The sequence below is a fragment of the Austrofundulus limnaeus genome, unplaced genomic scaffold (genome assembly GCF_001266775.1).
Source record: "Austrofundulus limnaeus strain Quisiro unplaced genomic scaffold, Austrofundulus_limnaeus-1.0 Scaffold37, whole genome shotgun sequence".
Taxonomy (NCBI): Eukaryota; Metazoa; Chordata; class Actinopteri; order Cyprinodontiformes; family Rivulidae; genus Austrofundulus; species Austrofundulus limnaeus.
In genome coordinates this window covers 2,233,767-2,248,506 of record NW_013952439.1, presented here as the reverse complement: position 1 = coordinate 2,248,506, position 14,740 = coordinate 2,233,767, and the positions used below count along the sequence as shown (strand labels likewise).

At 36.8% G+C, this 14,740-nt stretch overlaps 1 protein-coding gene across 9 annotated transcripts in view; it reads left to right on the top strand.

The window, feature by feature from the left end:
- The window catches only part of msi2b (musashi RNA-binding protein 2b), a 301,595-nt gene that overhangs the window by 5,386 nt on the left and 281,469 nt on the right, over window positions 1–14,740 (top strand). For all 9 annotated transcript variants that reach the window (XM_014006809.1, XM_014006806.1, XM_014006808.1 and 6 more), the window contains one exon: window positions 12,833–12,874. In XM_014006809.1, coding sequence (XP_013862263.1) covers window positions 12,833–12,874 — 42 coding nt within the window. The remainder of the gene's footprint in view (window positions 1–12,832; window positions 12,875–14,740) is intronic.

The window sequence follows — 14,740 nt, the reverse complement described above, 5'->3', positions numbered from 1 at the left end:
AAAACAAGTTTGGGTCTACAGTGTGTGGTGTACACACACACACATATATATACATATATATATATATACATATATACACGTATATACTTCTTTAATAGATGTTGGATGTATTATTTTGTAAGAAATTAAGAAATAAGAAGTGATGAGAATAAGGTCACAGGAGAAGGGGTGGGGCTTATCTAAGTGTACAATTCTGCCCACTCCTTTGAGTGTACAAGTATTGTGTTGTTTCCGTTACTTTCTCTTGTTGCATTTAATAAAAACTTATAAAAAAAAGAGAAATATGAAATCTGTTGACAATTTTCATAGCCAGGAATTCAGAAGGTCACGAACCTTAGCAAAAATTTTTAGCACAGCTGAAGCCATGCAGTGCATATCCATACTCAAATATTTGCTGAAATGTTAATATGTCCTTTTTGCTAACGCACAGTTGTTGAGCCATAAGCCTGCGACAAAAGATTGCAGACGTAAGGCAGCTGTTTGTGTTGCCTTTCCTACTGTTTGTCACCGTGCTTTATCTGCTGTGCTGTTTTGTGCCGTAACGCTCACACTATCAAGATCGCGCTGCGTTCAGATCTATCATATCTTTTTTAAAGTTGCAAAGCAGCATTGGGGGAGAAAAAAAATGAATCGGGCCAGCAAAATGTGGATAGTTCTTGATGTGTTTGCAGATGTTGATTCGATACAAGTCTCCCACTTTTACGGTGCTCAAATAAATCCTTGTGTGCTCCTTTGTCCTGGATAACCTTGAAAAAGTSAGCAGCTGGAGGGGATATGACTGTGGACAAGTTGAGTCACATCTCTATTACATAAAATTACTTTTATTATTATTATTATGATATTTAAGAATAAATCAGCAAAACATTTGGATTTTGATATTTAGTAATTTGGCTACAAAATATTAAAATATATTTTTAAATCGACTTTAAAATTGTGTCGTCAGAGTCTTTTAATGCGAAAAAATACTGAACCACAAAAAAGCTGAATTTTTACAAAAGACAGTTTTAGACTTTCATTTTCTTAGTTCGATGAATTAGAAATAAACTAATTGTGGATGTTTGTGTGGCTTAAAAGAGAGTAAAAAGTGAAAGGAATTGTTAAAAAATTTATTTAAGTGTAGAAAACAGAAGAGTGGTTTGAAAGCATCAGAAATACTATTATCAACAACAGCAGCGACATCAAAACACACGACTAAAGGCTGGAAAACAAGCAGATTTAAAGAGTGGTGACACTAAATTGTTAAGATATTCAAAAGAACAGAGTGCTGAGAACAAACCGGGAGAAGTTTGTTAAGGTTGATGTGGAAATTATGGAAAAATCTACAGCTGAAGGGGTAGTTTCAGCCCTTACCATGCACTGTTCACTGAATTAAGTCTGGCTTCAATGGAAAAGATCAAGAAGGAAATTACTGTTTAAAAAAAGCACAAAAGGAAAAGACGATTTTCTGCAAAAGACTTCTGCAGATCAGTTACTCAGTCTCAGAAAATGTTTCATGAACGGAGGAGACCAAAGTCGGTCTTTCTGAATTCATTGCATCAGTTTGCATAGAAGGGATAAAATGAAACGGGTGAGGAAAAGAACGCTCTTCATGTGGTAAAACACGGCGAGGGTTCTGTTAGACTCTTAAGACTGCTTTGCTACGTCTGCTACCGAAGGCACTGAATGTCTTAAAGGAGTGGTGAAATCAAAGAATTACCAAGGTGTTTCAGGGTTAAATTAGTGCTGGAAAACTAGTTTTGGGTTTCTCAGCAGGATAGAGACCCAGGGCGCGCATCTGTCAGTGCAGAGGAAAATAAAAAGGAGGGGCAAAAAAAAGAGGAGAAAGTGGGTGTGCTTTTAAACTGGCCAGCAACAATCCTTCACCTTAAACCCACGGAAGACCTTTAAGAGTTGAACTCTGTGCAAGAAAGGGCACCTCCAGCGTTGACATATCTCAGTCATGTAGGAGTTGAAGAGTGGAAAGAATTAACAGCCTGGCAGAAAGACGTTTCTTTTTACTCACATTGTCAAACGTTTTGTAACAAAATCTTTGTGCAGTAAGTGATCGGCACTGGAATATTAAATGCAAACTATGAATTTAATCATAAAAATGTTTTCCTAAACTATATCAAATAGTACATTTTACTCCAGTAGTTTTCCAGATATAATGGWATGCAATTCTGAACTGCTGGTCTGCACTCAGTGTAAACAAATAACAATTATCTGCATATTTACTCAACAAAACTGAGAGCAAACGTACTAGTTCATTAAAGTTGTTGGATTTCCTCATCCCAAACAGCTCTTTTGTGTGCAGATTGTGTTTACTAACCAGTGGCATGCAATGAGTACCTTTTAAAGGGATATTCCGTGTTATTTTAAAGTGAGGTTCTGTGAAAAAGCTATGAAGAATTAATATCTTATCAGCCTCTGTTCGGACTAACAGGGAGTGTGAATGCAACCAAGACCAGAGTGGATTTCTATCATTTTTAAACAACTCCAGTCAAAACGATTTTGCAGAAACCACCATCAGTTTTGTGTTACRTGGTTGTCTATTTAAAACTATGACAATATTTGAAAGCACAAATATCAATAGGATCTGGTCATGAATTTCAAAAAAAAATTTTTCTCCAAATTGAAAATGACAAACAAAAATTGACAGAAATGGTAAAATCTTAAAACAAATTTCCATGAACCATTTCGATAKTTTGCAAACTGGAGTTCATTTAAAGTGACGGAACTCTGCTTTGGAAGTGGATCCACTTGGACCAGATTAATTAGCTAATAAAGGCTTRTCCTGAATGATCCTCTTTCAAAGCCTTGCCTTTTTTAAGATAAATCCAATTTTCAGAATGTTATAGCAGTTGATGCAAATGCTAACATTTAAACATTTACRTMGTCGTCAAATTGGATTTACAATTATTTTGGCTTTATTAATTTCAGGGATTCCTGGTCGAATTGACCCCAGGCTACACTTCTCTGCTGCTATTCCTGCTTCCAAAAACAACCACAAAATTCTATGTACATTAATAAATAAAAGTATGAAATAGTGTTTGATTTCATAGAGCTATCTACAACAGATAATATATTATTTTTTTCATAATATTTCCATAGAGCCTCACATTAACATGGCTGGGATGTCCCTTAAAGCGATGGTTAAAAAGCAAACCTAAAAGCGCCCCATCTTACTTTGATTTTCTCAGATGTATTATCAATCAAGATCCTAATTTAATCACATTAAATTGGATCAGTCAAAGTTAAAAGACTTTATGTTCTTTTCAGCTTAAAGTCAGGAAAGCTAGAGATAAAAGATGGGCACATCATCAATGTGTGTGTTTTTTTTTTATATTGCACGCTCTGCTTTTTGTCCGGTTCTGAAAACACTCAGAGAAGGATGAATGTGAATGAGACATATGGGCATGCACACCCCGAGGGCTTCTGAACACACATGCTGGTAATTCAGAACATATTTACCATTTTTCATGATGTTTTGTTGAGTTGAGGAAAATGCATCTCGCAGCATCTGTTCCCGAAGATGTTTCAAGGCAGGCTGGGTGTGAACAAGGGAGATCATAGTACATGATTTTGCATTCTACAAGTGACAGCTGAAACATTTACAAGGCAGTAGATGGATTGCTGGTTGGTATACAAGTTCTTTGTGTGTGTGTGTGTGTGTGTGTGTGTGTGTGTGTGTGTGTGTGTGTGNGTGTGTGTGTGTGTGTGTGTGTGTGTGTGTGTGTGTGTGTGTGTCTGTTATGCAAAGCAGTTTTAATAGTTCGGAAAACAAAACACACCAAAAAAATAATCTGGGCTGGGTGAATCTACAAAAGCCCCTTACAAATGCAAAACTGAACTTGTAAAACCATTTGTCACACTTCAAACGGCTTTAATGTCAACCGCCGCTGAAAGGCCGAGGCAGTTGATTGTTTTTGCCCATGTRTGTGTGTCTGTTAGCAAAATATCTCATGAACTGGATCAGTTTTTTTGATTCTTTCCAAATGTAATCATTTGATGTACAACTGATCCATTTTTGGAGCTGACCAGATTCAAGATGGCTGCATCTGCCCACTGACCCAATTAAACTCAAAAAATGCAGTAACTCAGTCTTTTTTTCAGACATTGAACCAAAATTTGGTGTGGAGGTAGCTGAGACTGATCCCCAACACATATGTTGAGCACTAACAATTGGTGCAGGGTCTTTATATAAAATTTAGCTTTGAAGATTTGGAATCAACTCTTTCTGGCTGTTAACTAAATATCTCGAACCATGGAAAACATTTTAATTACATATTTATTCAATGTACATCTACAGCTGGTTAGTTTTAAAACTAACCCAATTAAAAACAAGCACTGCAACAAACTAACCTTAAAATCCTTAAAAATAACTTTAATTCAGTSTATTTCATAGATTTGAGCTAAAACCTGGTACTGAAGTTTTTGAGAGTTACTGACAACACATACTTCAAGGGCCACCATTTGCACAAGACCTTAGCTTTAGACTTAGCATTATCATGTGCAGTCAACCTTTCCACGTAGCAAAATTTGTCTGGCCCAGTTCTGGCCCATAAATACCTCAAAGAATGATAGCCCTTTGGCGGTCCATGAGTGGTTTGCCAGAGGTGGTCCATACATGGGCCAGCACTGCATAAACCAAACCACAACTGGGAAAGTCAAGGCATGCCAYCTTAAAAACAGTGCCATCATTGCCAGACCTGGCCCAAATCTAGTTGACAAACCATTTTCTATGCCAGCAGTGCCAGCTTGACACCAGATCTGCCCCAGATCTTTCTGCTATGYGGGTTGTTGGTCTGTTAGCAAAACGTATCTTGAGTCACCAAATGGATTTTCTTAAAACTTTCAAAAAGTTCTCTTTAGTTATACATCTGATTGACTTTTGGAGTTAACCCAACTGATGATGACACTACAACTAATGCCTAGTTCACATAGCAAGTTTTAAAATTGTCTGGTGATTTTCAAAGACTGAAAGACCACACACATGAGGCTAAAAATTCATAGTTAAAACAAGTTTGGGTCTACAGTGTGTGGTGTACACACACACATGGTGTACATGGCAAAATATAACACAACACACACAAACAACTTTCTGATGGGCAGCTGTTTTGTCTTGTTTTTTGGGTTCCCCTCCATGTTTCCATCACTTTGCTTTCTGATTGGCTACACGTCACATTCAACAGGCTCGTTTGTCCCGGGGGAACACCACACACGCTGGAATATTGAGCCAAGACAATCCAATGTGTTGAATAGCTCCGATTTGAGGTCAGAATAGTCCCGACGTCCTTCCGAGCCGACTAGATCACTCTTAACCCACTACACTTGACAGGAATACCTCCTGAAATTGTTTTTAGGGCATCACAATAATCRGAGCATCCTTAAGATTGTCGTAAGGATAAAGTCGAGCCAAAAATCGACACAATTATCTTACCATGTGAACCCGCCATAACCAACATTAACCAACACAAAAATGGATTTAAAAGATATTAAGCTGTGCTATATGACATCATGAATAACATAATTTTTTTAGGTTTAACCAAAATTATAACCAGCTGATTATTTTTCCATATGAGTTGACTTTAGTCTAAAACCTGTGCATGTAAGGAGGCAGACAATAAGCTTTCCTTCAAGGAAAGCTAGGCCTTTATTTGTTTTTCCAATAAAATTTGTAGTAACAYGCAGAGCCTTGCAGCATTTATGTTTTTATGTAAGGAAAACATATTTTTGTGGTCTAGGATGACTCCAGCATTAATCGACCCCAGGTCAGCTTGTGCAGGCAGTCCTGATGTTTCAGGCTGAGTCAGGAAACGGCCCGAGAGGAAATCAGGAGGGAGGCATGGATGAGCAGCAGCTCGATAGGATTTGGACATAAAGTCAAATTAGTGGGCTAAACTGACTTGCTCGTGTTTAAGTATAGGTGCTCCATCTTCTGCAGTTAATTAAGGGTGAAGGCAGTATTAGCACACGCCGTTTCTGTCGCTTGTCTCATGCACATTGCCGGATGTTTGTCAAGGCAGGAACATTATATCTTATGCAATATTGCATGTTTTGTGGAACAGACAAGGAGGGCAATTTGTCTGTTTTTGAGCATGACATTGGTAAAAATTGCACTGCAAATTTGAGTATCATAACAAGTGTTAAGTTCAAAGCAGCAAAAAAAAAAAAAAATCTGTGAAGATTGACAGCACAGATAGGACGCATTTACGTTTTAATTTCTCATCTGTTCTGTTACTATCACACACGCACACCTGTGGACCTGCTTGCACTTTTACGAGGAGAAGCTGCACGCTTTGATAAGGCTTTTCCCTTTTAGCTTAAACACCACATCATCACGGCAGTGCAGATATGTCTTGAGAGAGAGGGAAAGAGTTTACCCAGGAGCTGCATTAATATATGAAATTCTTTTGTAAGATGTGAACTTAAGATATATTCTAGTTCTCTGCCCTGATCTCCCACAGTTGAATGCAAAAGCAGCCCTTGGAGACCCTCCAGTAAAAGACAAAGGAAGATAAAAAGATGGTGAGGTTGGTGGGGGATTCCTTTTGGTCTGTTCTCATTTATTATGTTGACATATCAGGTTGTATAATGTCTTGAGGAAATCCACTTTTTTTTTGCTCTTTGAGAAATCATATAACAAAGGTGTATCCGAACTTAATGTGAGAAAGTCTCGCATTGATGTAAGGCACCGTATGTAATATAGTTTGAGCAAATACATAAAAGAGTTGAACTGGAAAGGCCAGTTCTGCTTTAGGCTACAGCTTCATGAGGTACCACAGCAGCAGCACATCATTACCATGTCAGTAATCGTGCTTGTGTGCTCCACGGGAACTGGACCGTGTAGACTGGTTAGATAGTTAAGATTTATCTGAGGCACTCACATTGCAAAAGGCACACATACTGTAATTGCAGGGCTCTTTGAAAATGACATCACATTAGTGGTTGCCAGTCAATTGTACATAACAGGTTCTGCTACCATGAGATTGCTGGAGTAATTGAATCAATGGCAAAAAGGACCTCATACATTGTATAGACAGCTGTAGATAACAGCTGCTGGTAATAATAATACCCTAATCTATGCACCAGATAGAATATTTTCTCAAAAGAAAACRTGGCATTTATTATGTATGTATATTAGGTTTGGTTCGAGGTTAAAATTGTCATTTTGCTGTTCATTATTGGGAAAAAAAATAATATGTAAACACATTGATGTTATTGTTTAAATTTGTACCCACTGCACCTTCAGTTACAGTCATTTCTTTCTATTACAGTGTTGATTTTTATGGCCGTATCTTTCAGCGCTACATATTTTTGGCCCATTCTGGTCAGAGGGAATAGTTCATTTAGCTTCCAGTCTGAATTCTGCTTGTGATTTTTTTTTTCCACCGGTAAAGAAACTCCTGTAGAGTAGGGTCAATAAAACATTTTTACTGCCATTATTTGAAGACCATAAAGCTGGAAATAAATTTGCGGTGCAGCTTTCTTCACCAGACTTATGCGTCTTTAGGTCATGACGTTTAATATGTTCCAAGTGTTTTATTGTGACCTGTTTGTGCAGTCTTTAGCAGAAGCCAGTATTGTTTTTGGAGAGGAATGCCTTTCTCAGTGCAACACTGTCGATATCGTGTTCTCCAGATTTTAGACAATAAATTAACAATGGTAATTATGAGTGATATCTTTAGATTTTTAAGTTACCTTGAGTATTTTTTTAATTGGCCACTCCATTACTTTACAATCCACCTGACTCCAAATATTTTTATAACTAATTTGGAACTTTTACCCCCCTGATGAACATGAACAACTTTTTGTGGAAGATAATTTTTGCTCCAAAACTTCTATTACTACTAAATTTACTAATCTTATTTTACTTTAAATTTTCTTTTATATTGCATTACAAATATTTACAGGCCTGTTTTCATAAATTACTAGCTAAATGTAAAGGTTCACACATGATAWCCAATTAGAAACTGTTGTTACAAGTTTCCCATAGTTCTCTGAAACAACATCAATTTAAGGTGTTTTCTCAGAATGCATGCAAAAAGAACAAAAGGAATTATTTTCTTTGAATAAATGCATGTTGCCTGCTACCTTTCATTTCCGAGTTTTGAAGTAGGATATTTGTACGTTGAGAAATGGCAAAGTTGTAGTTGTTTTGTTCAAATTTTAAAAGTGATRTTTTCTTTTTACACAAGATGTCATGCTCTAGCACTAAACTAAATTTTAGTTCAATGTTTATACAACTGTCTGAATTAATTGCCATTTTGTGTTTGCTAAAGTCAGTTGGCTATGACATCTATTTTGAATCATGTTAACTCCAACATGTAATAGGTTGCAGATGTACATGACTACTTTTGTAAAGTTTTATTAAAATATGTTCAGAGTTGACTGAAAGTTAATGGCAACATTTTTAACACAGAACTTGACCAATCTGCGATCCCTCAGAATATGTGTTGGGGATCAATCTTAGCTACGACCACACAAAGTTTCAACTCAATAGCTGCAAAATTGAGTGAGTTTTTAGCTGTTTGTTGTGTTTTTAAGGTCAGTTTGCTGTGGCAGCCATTTTAAAGTGTATTAACTCCAAAAGGTAATCAGTTGTAGATGACTACTTTCTACAATGACTACTTTCTGCATGTTGTATTAAAATTTGTCCAGTGTTTAATATGCTATTTTGCTAACAGACACACATATGCACATGGGACATAGAGATATGGGCAAAAACATTATCGCTCACCTTTTGGCCTTTTTTCATGTGTGATAATAAAATCCTAAATTAGTGAGATAAATAACTGGTAGTTGTTTTGGGATTCAAATTATTTAAATAAATAAATATTACTATTCTGTCCAAGCTTGAGTCCATTAACATTTGTAAGCATACAAATGCACTTCAAGTCCATTTGGCTGTTCCTAAACTCTATAGTGAGTGTGTTACATAAGAAAAAGTGTCAGGAAGGAGGTATCAGATATAACTGACACAACAAAAATTCAGGTTTGGCGGTAAGATTATCCAATGCATTTCCAGCACAGATACTAATGCATGTTGTACCTGCCTCTCATGCCTTATGTAAGGATCATATGAACTTATTATGTAAAGAAAAACTGCCGCTGATCTTCTCATGTTTTCTAATTTCTCAACAAAGGTCATCTTAATTTTGTTAAAAACGTCTCTAGAATGACTGGTTATCAAGCCCCTTAAATTCAGCTGCATTAGTCAGAGAGTCAAACAACTTGTTTCATTTTAATGTAATTCTATGAATGCACTAGTTTTGTTTTTAATCATTTTAATATGTTAAACTGACAGGAAACTGGTATTAATTGCTGCTGAGTTAAAGTGTTCCCATTGAAAAAAATAAAAACAGAAATCTTCACAGTGAAAGAAATTCTCAGCAAGACATAAAACAATTAGCTTATGCTGTGTGATAAAATAAGATTTTGTTGGGTTTTTTGTATGAAACATAAGCTTACAAAATTAAGACACATTACCAGCTACGGGACTTTGGTATTCAGAGCATAATGTGTTGTCTTTGCTCAAACAGTGTGCACAAAATAATTGAGTTTGAATTGGTTATGCCTGGGGCTAAGTGCTAAAACAAATCTTTAAATGAAATTTATTACAAGCGGGGTTACCGTGCCCAGGTGTTATTGAATTCATTTCTCATTCTGACCTGATTTAGAATGATAACGATAATAAGTGAGACTGGCAGAAAAGATGACAGTGACATTGCACATCATGGATTCCCTTCAAACAAATTAAAATGCAGTCAGTCTCAATGGCTTAATTGATCCGTGCAGATGGTGTCTTTTCTTCCAATTGTTTTCCCCAGCAGGGTACATTATCATTTTCTTAAATAAATCCATCTGTGCTAAAGGAGYAAGCCTCACGAAAGCCGAGAATACATACAATGATGATACGAATTTCACGGTAAAATATGAAGAATGACTTTAACAAAAGGCCTGTTGTCCATTCTCGGATTCATTTGGATTCAGGCAAGGACAATTTAGGGTGACATTGCTGTTTGAGGCAGTTCACTGCCTTTCACTGTAAGTGCAAGGTTGATGAGAACCCAACCCCCGCCCCCCACCATCACATACCTTCATACCAGTAAAATTAATGAGGAAAATGAAGCTAATGAGATAACAAGCACAAGATGGAGAAACAGGCTGATCTGACGCATCCTCCCGGTTATTTGGCAATATCTGGAGGCGTCACTGGCCTCAGACTCTCATTTTCTTCCTGTCATATTCAATCAGCGATTCCTGCCTAAAATAAAAGCAAGTGTCTGGCGTGTCCATGACCAGCAGAACACTGGCACGGCTGGTCTCCTCACTGCTTTTCTCTTCTCCCCAGTGGGGGGTTGATTTAAACCTATAAGGTTTCTTTACCACTAGATAATTTTTGAACTCATATTTCCATCCAAGGCCACACTGTACTTTGCATTGATGTAAATGTGGTTTCATAAAGGGCATGTTTTAGTGGGATAAATGTGAGCTTCCTCCGTTTTAGATAATTTACAAGAGAAAGTAATGAGGTCATAGWTATCGGCCATTTCTCTGTGGATACTTAGGCTCAATGTGTAACAATCCTCACCTGAAATCAAACTAGTTATGGGCAAATCTGTCTACTTGGATAATTTATAAGGAGCTATGTTAGGTAGTAGGTCAACAGTCAATTTCAATAATTGGCTGTTTTATTGTAAAAATTAATGTATCTGGTGCTAAGGTCTGTTACATGGTGCTTTCTAAGGTTACAAATGAACATGAGGCTAAAAGTGGATTTAATAGAATTATATTTTATAACATTTAAGTGCTATTAGCCATTTGTTTTGTTAAAATGTTTGACTGCAGCATGGCTTTGTGGCATATCAAGCCACCCAGAAACGTTGCCCCCAACCTGTTGTTTGAGAAAATTAACCATAACCCTCACCAGATTGTGGGAAATTAGGGAAATACACAATGTCAAATTGGAMAAAAGCAAAAGAAATATGTCTCCTCCTGGTGTTCTTATTACAGCTTAGTTGGCTCATTCATGTGCACTCAAAATGTAATTGCAATAATTCAGGCAACTCGAAATGCAGTGCTAGTTTTTGACATGGCTTTCAAATTTCAAAGAAGACTGTTCAACGGCTGACTGTGTGACTTCAGTAAATTAGCATTAGGTTGAGTTAAATATAAATATTAAAAACATGAAATTGCATATGGACTGTGGTGCTTTAACAATTTTAAAGCCTGTAAGAATTTCTATTAGATGTTTATTTTACTTTGGAGGTTGTAATATTCCATCCATAAGTAGATTTTTACACGTCTCAAATTAAAAAAGTAAATCAGATGTCYGATTCTTTGCACATCATAAATCCTTAATTTAGATCTTTTGAAGTGGGGTTTGATGAAACATTTATGATCAATTGTTATTTTACCTGTTGCTTTTTAACAACCCTAGTATAATGAATAGAGTTTAATTCTGACTGGATTCATGGGGCCAAGACCAAAGTAGATTGCTGTCATCTCAAAAGCACTTGATTCTCAAAAAGGTTAAAAGCATTTCATACAAACACTATTTTATAAACCTTGACATGGTCATGAATTTTGAATTACTCTGTTGTTTCAACAGAACTATGTCATTATTTACAAGTGCTAATGGTGACAGAAGTAGCTAGTTGTGGCACTTCTGGTGAGCACAAGCATGAAGCACTTCCATGAGGAATATCATATTTCTATTGGAATAACAGTGTAATCAAAAACTGACTGCAATTTATAAGTTTATAAATTAGCGTCAGTTTGAAATGCTTTTAAATGTTTTAAATTGGAGTTTTAAGTTGGCAACTATTTACTTTGGACTTGGGCCCACTTGGATTAGCCAATCTGGTCAAAATTAAAGTCCATTTCTCCAAACTGAAATTGGTCAAATGTCAGTTGGCTGGTGTCAATACTTCAAATTTACTTGGAGGAATWTTAGGCTGACACTTTCAACCCCGGATTATTTGTGGTTTTCTTCACATGAAGTGTTTACTTCATGATAAGGTTGGRCAAAATCTAYTGTGTGCAATTAATCGTCAGAAAAACWGTCAACAATTAATATTTGCTACTTTACAATTCCTGATGTAATTTTGTGTGTGTTGCACACTCACTATTAAGCATGCACGTGAGCCTGTGGCATATTGCATTAAGATATGCACCAGGTACATTYGTTTTTATCATAGGAATGTACCCTGGGTTATCCTGACATAGGGRCATCAGACCATTTTAAATTAATTTATTGAACTATTTCAGAATGTTTGTTCTTTCAGTGAGGATAAAACAAGACCAAACCATGATACTACCACCAGTGTGTTTTACTGGTGGGATTAGCTTCTTATGCTGAGATGAAGTGTTTTTCTTTCTCTTGACACAGTGCTTCTCATTAAAACCCAGTGTTCAAATTTAGTTTGACTTGCCCAAAATATTATTTAAAAGCTGGCAGCTTTTTTTTTTTCACACGATTTTCAGCAGGGTAAAGCTTGGAAACGARCTCCCTTTTATTTCACATTTGGGGCTTCTTTCTTGCAACAGAACAGCTCTGAGCAGCTCAGGCTTTTTCAGTGTTGTCCTAATGTTTAACCTAATCCAATGTGAGAGAAGCCTTTAGTCACTTAGACGTTACATAGGCTATTACTTATACTTGAAGTCGTCTAAGTAACATATGCTTCACTAACTTTTCAGCATGATTTTGTTAAATTAATTCAAATAAATTTCTGACTACATGCAACTCAGATCATGGCTTTGCAAACACTTCTTCTGGACACCTATTCAGTGTTTTTTTCCCTGAAAGTTTCCATCACCAACATTTGTCTTATTCTTTTCTCATTTTCAGATTGATCCTAAGGTTGCCTTTCCACGTCGTTCCCAGCCTAAGGTAAGAATAAATTGGTCACTAACAATACTCTTAGAAAACAATTATGTCGGGTTGTTAGTTGAGCTGATTTTGTGAGCTCAAACAGCTTTTACAACGAGATGCAAAATTTCACTCTGGCTCTATTGTTCTCACCTTGGCCGTGTTGTTTTACCAAACTGCTGAAAGATGAAAATAGTTGACTGAGAGGAAGTTTTCAGAAATGTGTATTGTTGTTTCTGTAGTGTATGCTTTAATTGTACTTTTTTCATTTCTTATCACAGTGRTATACTGCAGTGTCTGTTGTAAATCATTTTTGTAAGGCCTCTCTTCTACATTTTATTTTGTGTATTTGCAGACAATGTTAACTGTTGCTTGAAAAACATATTTTCAGATGGAAATAAAGCCTCAGAGTCTTTGATGGTACACATTATTKTTAATAGGCAAGTTTTATTTTGAAGTGATTAGGGAGATATTTGCCTGAATGATTTTTTTTAAAGGAATGAATGGTGACCTCCAGCTGACAGTGATGAATTACACTTACTGGCTGAATTATAAGTCAGAGTTCTTTTGTTGAATTTGGAGTTGAATGAGTCTGAATGACATGAGTGATTCAGAAATGTCTTTATTGTGTCGCCCGCTTGCAGAAATCATCACAATTAGTCCAGAAACAATGGAGGAATTAAGAAATAAGCCATATACCAWTCATGCAGGAACTGTCGCACAAGCTCTTCATGATGCATATTATCTTTTCTTTTCTTGATTGCTGGTCTTAAGCTTTTCTATTGACAATTAAATATTYAGAATGTGCAGATGGTGCGGTGGAGTAGTCAAAGGCTTTGTTGACGTGCCCCCTCACACCACCCTCCAGCTATTAATGTGCAGGCTATAGCGCAATGCACTGTAGCGCTATTCAGCATCGCTATCAGGGTCTTTTCCACCTAAACCAGGTGGAAATCGATAATAGATTTTCTCCTTTCCCTTGGATCACAGAGAGAGGCATTGTTAAAGACTTGTTCAGGTTTCAAATAAGGAATTGGCAGCACAGGCTTTCAGAAACSGGAGCACTCTGTGACTTAAGGATATCAGCGTATGGTTGAGAAACTACTAGTGTTTTTCCACTTTTTCCAACATGGCAAGTCGATCACCTTAATTCCTTCTCTTCTGAGCAGTGCTCATAAAAGTTGAAGGTGCAATATAACAACTCGRATGTTTGATGATGCCTCAAGTTATTAAGTGAACAAGTGAGTCAGCTTGCTTTTCTGGTTATTGCTTATCTTTTTTCAGCTGCTTTATCCGGCCTTTTTAGAAWAGCTCTGAAAATTTTCAATTTTTGGATTTTTTTTTCAGTAGGTTTAAACAAATTTTTCATAACTGAGCAAAACAACATCATATGAGCCTTACATCAACATGAAAACAGACTAAAAGTCAAGCTTGTCAGGAAAACTTGTGGATTACAAAGGTTCTTAAAGCAATGGGTTTAACCAGATAGATTAACATTTCAGGGGTTTGTGCTTTATTCAGTTAATTTAGGACTTTTAAAAGAAGCCCCGTTCCGATGTTCGTATTTCTAAAGTCCTCTCTTTTTTAGCTTGTGCTTTTCTTTTGTCCCTTTTATTTGCCTCAGTTGTCTGCCTGCTTGGCTGCTTAAGCAGTCATTGAATAGGTCGCCTTTTTGTTTAAAAAAGCACRACTTGGCAGGTGCCTCGGTGGCACGGGCTTCACGGAGCAAATCGTGACGAGGCCAACCAGCGTTAATTTTTCTCACGAGTAACAATGGCTCCGCTCGTAACCCTGCCAGTGACCTCTCACCGCTCACTGCTGCAATATGGTAAAACTATACAGTATGAGCATCACGTAGAGTAATGCTGAAAACAGGCAGGAGGTGAA